This window comes from Lemur catta, chromosome 2, assembly GCF_020740605.2.
Source record: "Lemur catta isolate mLemCat1 chromosome 2, mLemCat1.pri, whole genome shotgun sequence".
Classification (NCBI taxonomy): Eukaryota; Metazoa; Chordata; class Mammalia; order Primates; family Lemuridae; genus Lemur; species Lemur catta.
The window spans coordinates 25453117-25468672 of NC_059129.1; the positions used below are offsets into that span (position 1 = coordinate 25453117).

A 15556-nucleotide genomic window follows, 5' to 3' on the forward strand; every position below is an offset into this window, starting at 1 on the left:
TACACATAAGTTATCACTAGAGAAATATGAAGCCTGTAGTGCACTGAGGATAACCACCACAACAGTAAACTTTAAACCTAGCCCAACTCCTGACTATAATGATACACCACCACCAACACTAGGTACTATGATATAACAGAAGGAAAGGCACACTCATCTCCAACCATAATAATATTTATTTAAACATCTGTTTATACAATGTGTCCGGCTTTCAATGAGAAGAAAAAATTAATAATTATGCAGAAAGACAAAAAAACACAGTCTAAAGAGATAAAGCAATCATTAAAACCCAGACTCCTATGGCATAGATGTTAGAACTATCAGAAAGGGAAATTAAAATAACCATGATTAATATGGTCAAGGACTTAAGGGGAAAAGTAAACAACATGTATGCTCAGATAGCTAATTTCAGCAAATAGATGGAAACCATAAGAAAGAATAAAATGGAAATTACAGAAATAAAAAATGTAATAGTGATAAAGAATGCCTTCACTGGGCCCATTATTAGACTCAACACAGTTGAAGAAAAAAGATCAATAAACCTAAAGATAGGTAAATAGAAATTACTGAAACACAAAGATAAAAAAAGATTGATAAAAACAGAGCATCCAAGAGCAGTGGGAAAATATCAACTATCAAATCAGGAAATAATGGCTGAAAATTTCCATAATTAGTGAGAGACATCAAACCAATTCAAGGAGCTCAGAGAACACCGAGCAGGATACCTTTCTTAAAATGTAAGAAACTAAAGTTAAAATTAAGAAACTAAGCTTATTACATTCAAACTGCTGACAACCAAAGACAAAGAGAAAATCTTGAAGGCAGCCAGAGAAAAAAGACACATTATCTACAAGGGAAAACGATAAGTACTGTAGCAGCCTTCTCTCAGACACCATGCAAGTGAGGAGATAGTGCAGTTATGTCTTTAAAGTCCTAACAGTGTCTATTCCTCTGGAACCACTTCTGGTACCAAATTATCCCAAAATTTAGCAGCTTTAAAAATTAGCATTTATTACCTCATACAGTTTTGGTGGGTCAGAAATTTAGGAGTGGCCTGATTGGATGGTTCTAGCTCAGGGTTTCTCACAAAGTTACAGTTAAGATATTATTCAGGAGGATAATTATATGGTTTAATTTGTTAATGTGGTACATACCATTAAGCCCATATGAGAATCTCTGTTTCCCTGGCAGTGAAAGCACTAATAACAGGAACAATGGTTAAAATTATATGGCAGTGAAAGGGGTTGATGTTGGGTCAGGCTGAGTATATGGGTAGTTTATGTCCTCTTTGTAAGGGTTTCGTAATACCTTGTGGTTAAAAGTTACCAAGAACACTGCCCAACATCTACAGCTGATCTACTATTTCTGGGAGTTTTATTTATTATATATCTTACTTCAGAGAGGTATACCCTTGACTTCCTCTTGAGGCCAATGGTGCTGTCAGTATTTCCCAGAGGGAGAGGACTAGTTCAGTTTTCCTCCATCCTTTGTTTCCTGTCAGAAGACCTTCCACACCACTGCAGATGCCTTCTCTACACTGCCTCTGATATATAAGTAACTTTAGGATTCTGTTGAGAATATTCCCCTTTTCTGGTAGGATGAATCTGACCCTTAATAGCATACCAAAGACTTTGAGAACTGCACTGTGAGTCCAGTTCTCAGGCCCCAGATTACCACCCAAGTCCCAAATTGGCCCTTGGGTTGCATTCATGTGGGACCTGTCAGAATAGCATTACAAAGGCTGTGAAAACTGAACTAACATTGGAATCACAACCCTCAGAAGGCTGGTCAGAACTTGTGGCCTGAAACCAGCTGGGTTAGATGCCTATTACAATATAAATGTCAACATTCCCCACAGAATTTAAACAAGACCAAAAGCATCATAATAATATTCAAAATGTCCAGAATACAATACAAAAATGATTGACACATGATGAACCAGGAAAATCTCAGCTCACGCTGGAAAAAGAAATCAACAGATGCAAACTATGAGTTGCCACAGATGTTGTAATTATCAAATACTAGAAAGCAGCTATTCAAATGGAAAGATACAAAGTCTCAGGAAAGAAACAGAAGATATAAAGATTAACCATATGGAAATTTTAGAACTGAAAAATACAAAAACCATCATCACTTTGTATCGAGGGTACACGCTATCAACATCACTTATCACGTTAATGTTAATCTTGATCACCCGGCTGAGGTAGTGTTTGACAGTTTTCTCCCCTGTAGAGTTATTCTTCCCTTCCTTCCCCAATTTTACTCTTTAGCAGGAAGTCCCTCGGTGCAGCCACACCTAAAGAGTGAAGAGTTATGCTTCACCTCCTTGAGAGGGGATATTCTTCTGCATGAGAAATTTGTCAATTATCTCCAATTTATTCAATTATTTATTTATATCTGACTAGACTCATGGATTCTTATTTTATACTTTGGGTTATAATCCCAACATAGTTTGGATGTTTGTCCACTCCAAGTCTCATGTTGAAATTTGACCCCCTGGATATTGGTGGTTGGGCCTAGTGGGAGGTGTGGGTCATGGGGGGTGGATCCCCCATGAATGGTTTGGTGCTGTCCCCTTGGTGATGGGTAAGTTCTCCCTCTAGTAGCTCATGGGAGAGCTGGTTGCTTAAAAGATCGTGGGCACCCGCTCTCCTCCCTCCTCCCTGCCTCCCTTCTCTTCTCTTCTTTTTTTCTTCTCTTCTTCTCTCTTCTCTCTCTCTGTTTCTCCCTCTCTTGCCATGTGACAATACCTGCTCCCTCTTTGCCTTCCATTGTGATTGGAAGCTCCCTGACGCCCTCACCAGAAGTAGATGCTGGTGTGCTCCTGTAGTCCCAGCTACTTGGGAGGCTGAGGCAGGAGGATCTCTTGAGCCCAGGAGTTTGAGGTTGCAGTGAGCTATGATGACATCACTGCACTCTACCCAGGGAGACACAGTGAGACTCTGTCTCAAAAAAAGAAAAGAAAAAAAGAATAAACATACAGATCAATGGACTAGAAGTAAGAGTTCCACAATAACTCCATACGTCTATGATCAATTGATTTTCAACTAGGGGGCCAAGACTTCCCTATTCAATGAAGGAAGAATAGTCTTTTCAGGAAATGGTACTGGGACAACTGGATATGCACATGCACTAGATAAAGTTTGACCCTTATCTTACACCATACACAAAAATTAACTCAAAATCAATCTTAGACCTAAATCTAAAAGTTGAAACTATAAAACTCTTAGATGGAAACATGGATGGAAATTTATCATGGCCATGAATTAGACAACAGTTTCCTAAATATGACATCAAAATCATAAGTAACAAAAGAAAAAATGGATAAATTGGACTTCATCAAAATTTAAAAGTTTTGTGCATCAAAGAACACTCTCAAGAAAGTGAAAGACAAGCCACAGAATAGGAGAAAATATTTGGAAATCATATATATGATGAATATGTAATGCCCAGAATATATAAAGATCTCTTACAATGCAACAACAAAAATACAAATAACCCAATTTTAAAATGGGCAAAGGATTTGAATAGACATTTTTCAAAACAAGATATACAAATGTCAAAAAAAAAACACATGAAAGATGCTCAACATTGTTAGCCATTAGGGAAGTACAAATCAAAATTACAATGAGATATCACTTCACAGCCACTAGGGTGGCTAGAATTTTAAAAAAGCACTAAATAACAAGTGATGGTGAGGATGTGGCTAAATTGGAACCCTCACACATTGCTGGTTGGAATGTAAAAATATGGCAGCTTCTGTGGAAACAGTTTGGCAGCTCCCCAAAAGGTAGATTAGACATAGAGTTTCCATATGGCCCAGCAATCTACTGCTGGGTATTTACCCAAGAGTACTGAAAATATATGTTCACACAAAATTTGATACACAAGTGTTCATAGCGATATTCATAATAGCAAAAAAATGGAAACAATCCAAATGTCTGGAAATTGAAGAATGGATAACATACCAAATGGTATACCAAAATGTGGTATATTCTAACAATGAAATAACATTAAACCACAAAAAGGAATGAAGTTCTGATACATGGTACAACATGAACCTCAAAAATATTATGCTAAGTGAAAAAAGCCAGACACAAAAGACCACTACTGTATGATTCCATTTATGTGAAGGTGTAGGAGAATCCACAGAGACAGAAAGTAGACTGTTGGGTGCATATGCGTGGGGAGAAATAAGAGGTTGAGGGTAACCGTTAAAGGGTATCGGGTTTTTGTTTTTTTCAGTTGATGAAAATGTTCTAAAATTGATTGTGTTGATGGATACAGAACTCTGAGAATATACTAGAAACTATTTAATTGTATACATTAAATAGGTGAATGTTATGGTATATGAATCCTATCTCAGTAAAGCTGTTTTTCAAAGGGTGAAATAAGGAGAAATTGTGCATGATGGCATTTACTTTTTTCCTTAGTCACCTTGGCTGGGATCTGACTAAAGTGGATAATGGATGCTTATGAAACACTCCTGTGGCAGCAATAAAACTTATTTTTTCCCTAGTTGCCAAACCATCCCTTGGTGAATTCAATGTCTTTCCGTAGAGATGAGCCTGCCTAACTTACTTGGGCATCACTTGGGATTCAGAAGGAGAAAACAAATGAGGTAACTGCTCTTTGCAGAGACTTTGAGGGCAAGGGAGAACTGAGGAAGGGGTGGGGTTCTGTAAAAAGGTGGGTGGGTAGAACACTGTCCAACAGAAATGACTGAGGGGTGCAAGAATCCTGGTATTCAGATTTCAGTCATTCACTGAATCACACTGTGATATAAACCTCTCTTGCTCTTACTCTCGAATCAGCAGTATAACAATCTTTTCTGTGTTGTAGTGGAGGTTGTGAGTTTAAAAAGTAGGGACTTGGTCCTGCATTTGAGTTGCTGCTGTGCTGGAGAACAGCTGCAGGGCACCAAGTGGAGAATGAGAATAAAGCAGAAATCAGAGCTATCAGTGGCCAAAGGGACATAAGCCCCTGAATTCACAGTAATCTTCCTAAAGGATGCGGTTGGGCGTTTGAATAAATCTCCTCTAGATATTAAGGGACATTGGGTTATACATGCTTGAAAGACCAGAGTTTCCAGCTGTAACATATGGTGCAGGGCTGAGGAACACTCATAGGTTTCAGGACTTTGGCACTGGGAAAGCAGAGAATGTGGAACAACAAAAAAGAGATAAATGAGTCACTGGGGCAGGAAGGATCATTATCTTCAGCAACAGGAATACCAACACAAGTCGTCAGTATTTATTGAGCAGGGCAGGGGAGAGTCATGGTTTATGGAGGCTTCTGCTGGCTGACTGTTGAACCGAGCCCATGAAAATTGTGATGTTGACACCAGAGAATTTGAGTAAGAAGGTACAATCAAGAACTCTTCAAGGAAACACTTTAGACAGTACGGCCTACCATGGCCCTTAGAGATCCTTCAACAGCCTCTAATTTGTCATGGATATGAGTCCCCACTCCATGGATGTTGGGAAGAAGATCCAATTATAGGGTTTCCTTCAGGCAAGCCAGGTGTCTTCATAACTCTGCAAAGTAGAGAACCAAGCAGAAGCTGAGATTTTTCCTAAGTGTAAAGAGACCTAAATGGAAATTCAGGAGGTACAATGGACTAGCACTGTCTTCCTGGTTCACTGGAAGGAATCATCAAATTCAAAGGGATGGATATTGGGAGATGGGTGGGGAGCAGTGGTCAGAATACATCTGCCTAGAACCTGATTATCTACTTTGTAACATGCAGAAGTTGTACTTCCCAGAAGGGTGAGGGACCCGCCCCAAGAGGAGGTCATCAGGACAGAGACATCAGTGGCAGGAAAAGAGAGTATCCTTCTCACCTGCTTCTCGAAACTGCTCTTTGGTTTCCACCACTGGAAAGCTATCAGTTGGTTCCTTGTGTCTTCTGGTGCTCTCTGAAGTTGGGCGGTAGTTAGAGGAGGAAGATTTGTGCTTCTGGATCTTCCACCATCTCCCCAAACCCAGAAGCACAAGCTCCAAAAGAGTAAACAGGAGACAGAACCCACTGACCCCAAACATGGTCTTTAGGAAGATGGTCTTCTCAGAGGGGCGGGACAGAGTACAGGTTATACTACCAAGGCACGGCTCTCGACGACATGCAAAGGAGCTGGGCATCTGGAACCCATACAGATGGTACTGCCCTCCCAAGGCTGCCCCCTCAAGGGCCAGTCGAGCCCCTAGCTGTGCCATATAGGCCCAGAGCAGCCGGGGGCTTCCAGCCCCTGGGGCACCTCTGCCGCTCTGCCCTTCGTGGAGCAGGGTCTCCTCCTCCTTCTTCACCTTTCCTGATTCTTCCCAGTGCCAGATCACATGATACAGGGTGAAACCCATGTAGAGGGCGCTGGGAACAGCCACCAACATGACCTGGAATGTCCAGAAGCGCAGTGGGGAGAGGGGGTGGAAGGCGTCGAAGCAGGCAGCCTTGCAGCCCGGCTGCTGGGTGTGACACACGAATTCACTCTGCTCATCGCCGTAGACGCCAGGCCCACCGGCAGCCAGCAGCAGGAGGCGGAATCCCAGGAGCACGGGGAGCAGGAGGCGCCCCACTGGGGTGGAGTGCCCGGCCTCCTCAGCCAGCAGCTGCCTCAGGAAGCCGCCACTCATCCTGCTACAGAGCAGAGGACAGTAGTCACTGCATGTGTGTTGCTCACTGTCCTTTAGAGGGAGCTCCAGTCCACCTTGTCACTCCCAATCCAAGGATGGGGAGGCAAACCTATTTGCTTCTCTCCAAGGATCTGGTTGATCAAATACCAAGACTCTGATTGCACCTATTTACTAGTTAATGAAATCATCTATGTAAAATAATAATAATGAGTGTGTGGGGGTGTGGCTCTCTCTCTTCCACCCTCCCCTTCTGTACTGCTGGAGTGGAGAGGAATTCTCAGGTAGAGACCAGGGTCCGTCTTTGTCTCATTCCTTCCCTCCCTCCCTCTCTCTCTTTCCCAAAAGCTACATGTAAGAGTCCAGACTGGCATTTTTGATTACTCAGCCTTTGAAAACTGTTGCTTCCCCACATGATGGCTGCTAGGTCTGGTGCTAACAGCGCCATGGTAACAAAATCAGTGCTGACACAGGGAGGGAACGTGCTCGCTCGCGCTCTCTCTCTCTCTCTCTCTCTCTCTCTCTCTCTCCCCCTCCCCCCCCCCCCCGTCTTCTTTTCTTTGCCTCCAATGCCCTTGGGCACACACAGTGTGTCTGGATGGGTCTCTACTCCCATGAGAGCGGTGAGATTGAGATGCAGTTAGGTTAAAGAGTTAAACGGGTTTGGGATGAAATGAACAGGACAAGTGTCAAGGCTTGCTTTAGTCTGATGCTCTTGTAAGACCTACCTTACAAACTTAGGAAAAAGAGAGTATTTTGAAGGTAACCCAGCAGAATTTACCAGAATTAAATGCCGTGGGATTTGGGGCCAAAGCCAGAGCTGACTGGATAGAAACTGAAAGTCTGACTCCCATCTGCCATTGTTCTTTGGGCATTTATCTCCCTCATGGTAAGAGATGACCGCGGTCAAGGACAGGCTTCAGAAATTCCCTGGACAAAATACCATCATGCTGCAAGCCCAAGTTCACCATCTTCATCTCTGTCCCAATCGGCAGCCTTCCCCAACGCCCAGCAGCTCTTTCAAACCATCATTTAGCACAAACCCTCACACATCTGGTTCCTCTCATTCTCAGACCATGTGATGTGGTCTCAATGTTGGTGTCCTCCCAAAATTCATATGTTGGAACCAAATACAGTCATTCCCCCTTATCTTCAGTTTCCCTTTCCATAGTTTCAGTTACCCACAGTCAACATAGTCCAAAAATATTATGTGGCAAATTCCAGAAATAAATAATTCATAAATTTTAAGTTGTGCACCTTTCTGAGTAGGTGACAAAATCTCACACTGTCCCTCTCCATCTCACCCATGTGAATAATTCCTTTGTCCAGCAAATCCCCGCTGTAGACACTCCCCACCTGTTAGTCATGTAGTCGTCATCTGGGTTATGGATCTACTGCCACAGTATCACAGAGCTTGTGTTCAAGTAACCTTTACTTTACTTAACAATGGCATCAAGACACAAGAGTAGTGATGCTGGCATATTGTTATAATTGTTCCATTTTATTATTCGTTATTGTTAATCTTTTACTATGCCTAATTTATAAATTAAACTCTGTTATAGGTGAGTACGTACAGGAAAAAACATTTAGGATTTGGTACTATCCATGGTTTCAGGCATCCACTGGAGATCTTGGAATGTATTCCCTGCGCATAAAAGGGGACTGTTGTACCCAGTGTGATGGTATTAAGAGGTGAGGCTTTTAGGGGGTGTTTCTATAGAGGAATACCAAATACTGGGTAATTTATAAAGAAAAGAGGTTTATTTAGCTCATGGTTCTACAGGTTATATAAGAATAATGGCGCTGACATCTGCTCAGCTTCTGGCAAGGGCTTCCTGCTGTGTCAAAACATAGCACCGAAGATCAAAGGGGAAGGGGGCATGTGTGAAGAGGGACCAAACCCTGGCTTTGCAATAACCACTCTCGAGGGAACTAATCCATTCCCAAGAACCAACTCAGTCTCACAAGAGCAAGAACTCACTCACTACCATGAGAATGGTACCAAGCCATTCTTGAGGGATCCTCCCCCACAGCCCAAACACTTCCCACCAGGCCCCACCTTGCAACACCACCACGCTGGGGATTAAATTTCAACATGAGATTTGGTGGAGACAAACCAACCATATCCAAACTATAGCAGAAGGTCCTTATGTCCTATCCTGAATGGGATAAGAGCCCTTCCACCATGTGAGGACACACAGAAGCCACCATCTATGAAGAACAGGCCCTCACCAAACACCAAATGTGCTGGTGCCTTGATCTTGGACTTCCCAGCATCCAGAACAATGAAAAATAAATTTCTGTTGAAGGATGGGCGCGGTGGCTCACACCTGCAATCCCAGCTCTCTGGGAGGCTGAGGCTGGAGGATCACTTGAGCTCAAGAGATTGAGACCAGCCTGAGCAAGAGCAAGACCCCGTCTCTACTAAAAATAGAAAAAAAAAAAAAAAAGGAAATAAGTTTCTGTTGTTTATAAATTACCCAGTCTAAAGTATTTTGTTATATAATAGCAACTCAAACAGGAAGACAACATGCAAACCTCTTATTCCACAGAGAAAATAGAGACTCTTTGATGTGAAACCCAACAGCTACTACTTTCTCTTCTCTTCATACTTACTTCCTTCTCCAATATCTTAGAGAAAAAGGTGTACCTACACTTGTCAAAGCTACTTTCCCATCCAAATCTGTGTCTTTGGGTCTCTCCTTTCCTGCTTCTTCAAGGATTTGATCCCCCATTATCTTCCCTATAATTCAGACTCCCCCTTGTTTCCTTTCTGTGAATATCTTAGTTATCTCCCTTACCTCTACTAATAATAACCTGGGCTTCTAAATTACCATGGCAGCAAATGAGACATGCCTCGTTTGTCTCATATCAGCCTCCCAATTATAATACCCAGAAATATGCACAAAACAATTTTCAATGGGCATTAGTGTCGTAAACTATACATGAGAGCAAGCCATATGCCAAAGCTTAGGCAAAATGGTCACTTCTGTGCAGTCAGAGCAATGGAATGAGATGCTTCCAAGGAAGTGTTCTGTAAGGGCCTCAGTTGACCGGAGAAATATGTTGCCATCCACCAACAGTAAGAGAGCATATTTGAGCTACTAGGAGTCAGACTTTGAACCCCTGCCTGCCCCTCAGTCCCTGTCTTTCTGCCTCTGTCAAAGACTGTGAAGACTCAGAGGTATATTAGGCCACTGAAAATTCTATTCTATAAAATTGGGTTACTGGCCAGGCATGGTGGCTCACGCCTATAATCCCAGCACTTTGGGGAGGCCGAAGCAGGAGGATCACTTAAGCCCAGGAGTTCGAGAACAGCCTGGGCAACAGCGAGACCCCAGTTCTATAGCCAGGTATGGTGGGCATGTGATATGTGCCTGTAGTCCCAGATATTCGGGAGGCTGAGGCAGGAGGATCACTTGAGCCCAGGAGTTGGAGGCTGCAGTGAGCTATGATGATGCCACTGCACTCTAGCCTGGGAGACAGAGCAAAACATCTGTTGCCAAAAAAAAAAAAAAAAGGGTTAAAATTTTTAGAAGAAATCTATTTTCAGTCTCTAGAAAGATGCAAAATTGGTCTCATGATCAGAGATGGCAGATTGAAGATAAATATTTATCTCTTATCATTCTCAAGACTCCTCAAAAGTGACAGTGAATGGGCTTTTTAAATGCATAATAAACCCACTACAAATAGAGGATGAGAAAGATCAAAAGCACAATTAAAATCCACCTTGGTCTTGGCAACAGGACCAATTCTAAGGAAAATCAAATAGGGGTACTGGAAAACATACTTGAGAAGCACTTCTAGAATTCAGAGGAAGAAAATGCATAATTGAAAATAATAAAAGGTAAATAGATATGGAAACAAAGTCTGCTTCCTAATTTGAAAATCAAGACAATAATGAAACAAAATCACTATCAAGGGAGAAAGAACTTAGTGAAGGGACTTGGAAAGAAGTAGTTTTTCAATAAATGTTTGGCTAAGTTTGTTTGGGGAAATATTGAGCTCCGCAGAGGACCAAAAGGAAGGTTCACTTCCAATGCTGGTATTGGGTTTCTGAACCTTGGCATTGTCTGGAGCCGGATAATTCTTTGTTGTGGGTGGTCTATCCTGTGCATTGTAGCATGCTTAGCAGCACCTCTGGTCTCTACCCACTAAATGCCAGCAACATACCTCTCCCCTCCCATCTACATTGTGACCACCAAAACTGTCTCCAGACATTGCCAATTGTCCCCTAGAGAGCAAATTCCCCCTTGGTTGAGAAACGCTAGGTCAGGGTCACACTGAGCCATCAGTTCTCCACTCTTAGTCTCAGTTACCAGCTCTGCAAAGCAAGTTGCCTGTACCAGAACATCTCAAAGGGCTTTTCTAGCCTCCCGTTTGATGGGGCCGTGATAATCAGCCCATCTTCTGGATTAGCCACACAACCTCCTTAGCCAGCCCCATCGGTGAGTGTGCCTGCAGCCCTGCCCTGCCTCATAAGTCTACAGGATCCCTGGATTTAAGGAAAGCAGCCCCAGAGCTCTGAAGGTGTCTGCCCTGGCTCTGTCAGAGAGTTAGCAGATTAAATGCTAATTTGGTAAATTCTCAAGCCTTGCTCTCAGCCTCATCTTATTTCAAAGTGCAGGCCAAGCATCCTCTAAACATATTTCTAGCACTTTCCCAGCAGACTTGGAATTGAACACAGGGCAGCAGACCTGGTATATCATAACTGTTAGGAACTTGAGTGGTTCCCAGACGCCCTACCTCTGGTTCCTCTCTCTCCCACCACGGCTCATGACCGGACACTCAAATGTCTTCAGAGACTTCCAGAACTGAGCTGAGGTCTCCAGAGCTCACCACAGAGCTTTGGGGGGTTGGAAGGGAGGTTGTTGGACGGGCAACAGCGGGACTAAAGGACCTGCCTGAGGATCCCTTGATTTAGAACTCCCATAGCTAATCCTGAGCACACTTCCTTGCTGTTCACCCATGGCTGCTACTGCCAAAACAATGCTTATTTCACACACATTCACTTGGGGCCTTCTGTAGTATGCAGACAAATTCATCTCCACCTCCCAACGTGTGCACACCAAAGGAGCTTCCTATACAAAAGCCCCCATCCTCCCTCATCCTCTGCTTTCCTGGGACCCTGTGGTCTCCTCAGTCAGGTCCAGTTGTCCCCACCCCACCTGTCTCCTTCTCTGAGACCCGCATCCTTGTCCCATGAACAAGTCTGCAGCTTTGCCTCACAGGGGACAGGGCCACCAGGCCAAATTTCAGGGCCCAGAGAGCTGAGACAAAAGAAAGGGGAGATGCTACCAAAGCTCCCAGCTCAGCATTGTTGACAAAGCTCGGCTTAAAGGACACTCCTGTTTCTGGGAGTGGAGAAACAGTTTGCAAATAAATTTGTTGACAAGTTAGCAGGATCTGAGCCCCCTCAGGATTTTAGTCAGTGAAACAAAAACCATGAGCTCCAGAGTTGGGAGAAGAAGGAAGGGCTTGAAGGGATTTTCAAATATTCTCACAGATTTTTTAAAATTCCATCATGATTTTGGTAAGAACTTTTCTAAGCATCTCTTATTCTTTCAGAGAAAAAATTTCAGGATTCTACTGGTGGCAGAATCCATCTCATGGAGTTATGGTGTGAGGGAGGGAATGTCCAGTTGGGAGGGCAGGACCACGAGGCTCAGACCCAGGCTCACAGCTCCATCGTGCTCCACCCAGCCTGGAAAATGTTCTAGATTCTTTTACTCACAGGGTGGCCATGGAGGAGCAACACTGGCATCACTAGGAATGCAGAATCTCAGGCCACACAGCCCAGGCTTGCAAAATCATATCTGAATTTTAATAATATCCTCAGGTGACTCGTGTGGGCATCAGAGTCAGAGAAGCCTCTATAGAGCCCAGGGCAGGCCCCCACCACCACCACCACCAGGCCCTGAGCCAGCCCCGCCACTCTCTGCCCCTGCACTCACCTGGTATGTTTGAGCAGAAGCACCCACAACAGGGGAGAGAGGCAGAGAGAAGAGTCCTCAGACTGGAGCCCGCAGGTCCCACTCTCCCCAGCGCTGCCTCCTGCCACTGCCGCCCACTTCTTCCCCCTCCCCTTGTCATTCCTGGCAGCCTTCCTAAAGGGGAAAGGAATGGCAGCTGGAGCAGCAGCAGGCCCTCTGCTCAGCTCTGCAAAACAACTCTGTTGTTGAGGGTGAGGGGTGTTTCCTAAGGGAACTGAAAGGGATTTTTTAGACCATCTAAAAGGGGAGTGGCAGCTTCAGTGTGTCTCCGACATTGGGGTTTGCAGGCAACAACAGATGGAATTCCCATGGATTTGAATCTCTACTAACCCCCCATTCTCCTGCCCAAAGTACCCAAAGCACAAGTTTACCCACAGAACAGTGTGTGTGCACACATCTGCCTAAGTAGATACATGTATGTATTTGTGTTTTTGTATTAGTTGGCTTCATTTCCTCCATCAGTCTTCATCTCAGAACTCATGGTGGCCTGGGATGTCCTCTCCTCTTCGCTCAGAGAAATAGCACAGGCTCCCCTCATGGCATGGTGGAAATTTGCTCTATGTGCTCTCAGTAACCCAGAGAGCCCAAGCCTCCATCAGTCAGGCCCACTGAAAACTGTGACACCTGCACCCTGACACCCCTACCTGCCTCCATGGCCAGAGCCAGGATCCCCTCCAAAGACGTGGCAGAAAAGGTGAAGGGTCAAGGCAGGGTGAGCTGGTGAGTGGGTGGGAATGTGGAGTGCAGGGCGGGTCTGTTCTGTTGCCTGAGGCAGCTCCCAGGTCAACACTGGATTCTTCAAGGCAGAGGAGATGCTGCAGGGAACCTCAGTTCCAGATACTACCCCTGGCTTAGGCACGAGGTTCAGCCACAGTGCTCCTTCTCTCTGTGCCTGGGCACAAAAGCCTCCTCATAACCCAGGACTGAATCAGCACCCACCACCCCAAATCCTATTCCCTGATGCCCTTGTTTTTCCCTAGACCCTGTCCAAGACCCTGGTTCCTTCTTGTTTAAGGCTCTCCAAAACATCTGCTGCCAGCAGTCAGCTCTACAGAACTGGTGGTCCCTGCAGGGATGAGATGTCTTGATTCTCTGGTGCTCTCCATAGGTTCAAGGATGGGGTCTTAAGAACATTCCCCAGCAGCAGAGTTTCCACTACTTCACAAGGGTGGCTATCCTCAGTGCCTCTGGGAAGCCTCACATCCTTCCTGTGGTTCCCAGAGGAGAGCGGCGTGCAGGACATCCTAAGAGAAAACAACATCCAAAGAGAAATCCTCTTGGCATCATCCTCTCTAAAGCAGAAAAAAAATAACACAAAATATCATGTGAGAAGATTATATTGAGAGCTTATCCAAATTATGAAATATTTCTAAGTGCACCAGGATATAAACTTGGCAAGGACATGGAAAGACCATTCATAGAAAAGGTAATTCAAAGCCTGTAAATACTCGATCTAGGTAGGAATCAAAGAAATAGTCAGTAAAATAGCAATGAAATACTATTTTTACCCACTCATCAAAGACTGTTACTGATCACCCAACATCCATTCTTCCCTTTTTCCTTAGTAGAGAAATGCTTGTTTTACTTAATGTGCCTGGTTAAAAGGTAACATTTCCAAGCACTCATTGTAGTTAGGGTTGACCTAACACTTCTGTGATTTCCTGTTTGCCTTCATATTATATATTTTAGACTCATACATGTTAATATGAATAATACTCATACATGCAGTTGAAGTTTATTAATGTTCACTTTCTGTGTAGTCCTTCATTGTTTAAATTGACCACAGTTATTTATGTCTTCTAATGTTGGTGGACATTTGGGTTGTTTCCAGTTTTTCTGCTTTACCAACACTGTTATGCATTCTTATCCATTTCTATTTCTGCACATATGCAAGATTTTCTTTAGAGCATTTACCTAGGAGGAGTGTCTAGACTGTAGATTTTATGAGGCGATTTCAAAAATTCAAGGATAATGAAATTAAAATAATAGATAAAAGATAAAATAAAAAATATAGGTGAAGACACTTTTGTAAGTGATGATACCAGGACTGAGGGTTCTGGGGGTTTAACTGTGTCAATTCAGTCCTTTTTACATTATTAACTGAAGAAAAATGGATCCCCTTTACAGATTTTTTCAGGATTAGGAAACAAAAAGAAGTCAAAAGACTGAAGGTGGATGCCTAAAGATTTCCCATCAAAACTCTTGCAAAATTGCCCTTGTTTGATGAGAGGAATGAACAGGAGCATTGTCATAGTGAAGAACTCTCCAGTGAAGATTTCTAGGGAAGTTTTCTGCTAAAGCTTTGGATAACTTTCTCCAAACATTCTCATAATAAGCAGACAGTATCATTTTTTGGCCCTCCAGAAATTCAATGGGCAAAGTGCCTTGATCATCCCAAAAAACTATTGCCATGGCCTTTGCTCTTGACTGGTCCACTTTTGCTTGGACTGAACCACTTCCACCTCTTGTTAGCCACACAATTGCTTTGATTTTGCTTTGTCTTCAAGGATCATACCAGTGAAGCCATGTTTCATCTCCTGTTAAAATTCTTTGAAGAAATGCTTAGGATCTTGATCCCACTTTTTAAAAATTTCCATTGAAAGCTCTGCTCTTGTCTGCAGCTGGTCTGGACACAAAGGTTTTGGCACCCAGTAAGTAGAAAGTTTGCTCGACTTTGATTTTTTTCAATCAGAATTGTGTAAGCTGAACCAACTGAGATGTCTATTGTGTTGGCTGTCATTTCTGCTGTTAACCATCAGTTCTGTTCATTTAGAGAATGAACAAGATTAATTTTATACTCACAAATTGATGTGGCTTGTCTGCTATTGTAGGCTTCATCTTTATGCTTTCAAGATTCTCTCTTTGTTTTTTATTTTGTCTTTGGCTTTTGACAGTTTGACTATGATATGTATAAGTGTGGATTTTTTTAGTTTGTTGAG

At 43.3% G+C, this 15556-nt stretch overlaps 1 protein-coding gene across 1 annotated transcript; it reads right to left on the reverse strand.

Moving 5' to 3' along the window:
- Positions 1-5429: 5429 nt before the first annotated feature.
- LOC123631596 (gap junction gamma-3 protein-like) lies at positions 5430-12841 on the reverse strand. The gene is made up of 3 exons (XM_045541386.1): positions 12579-12841; positions 5844-6631; positions 5430-5537 (listed from the first exon to the last, which is right to left on the reverse strand). The coding sequence occupies exons 2-3, from the start codon at positions 6625-6627 to the stop codon at positions 5530-5532; spliced, it is 792 nt and encodes a 263-aa protein (XP_045397342.1). The 5' UTR covers positions 6628-6631; positions 12579-12841; the 3' UTR covers positions 5430-5529.
- Between the last annotated feature and the right edge of the window lie 2715 nt (positions 12842-15556).

What these genes read in the sequence shown, in the direction of transcription:
- LOC123631596 (XM_045541386.1), bottom strand. Translation starts at nt 6,627, where the DNA reads ATGAGTGGCGGCTTCCTGAGGCAGCTGCTGGCTGAGGAGGCCGGGCAC.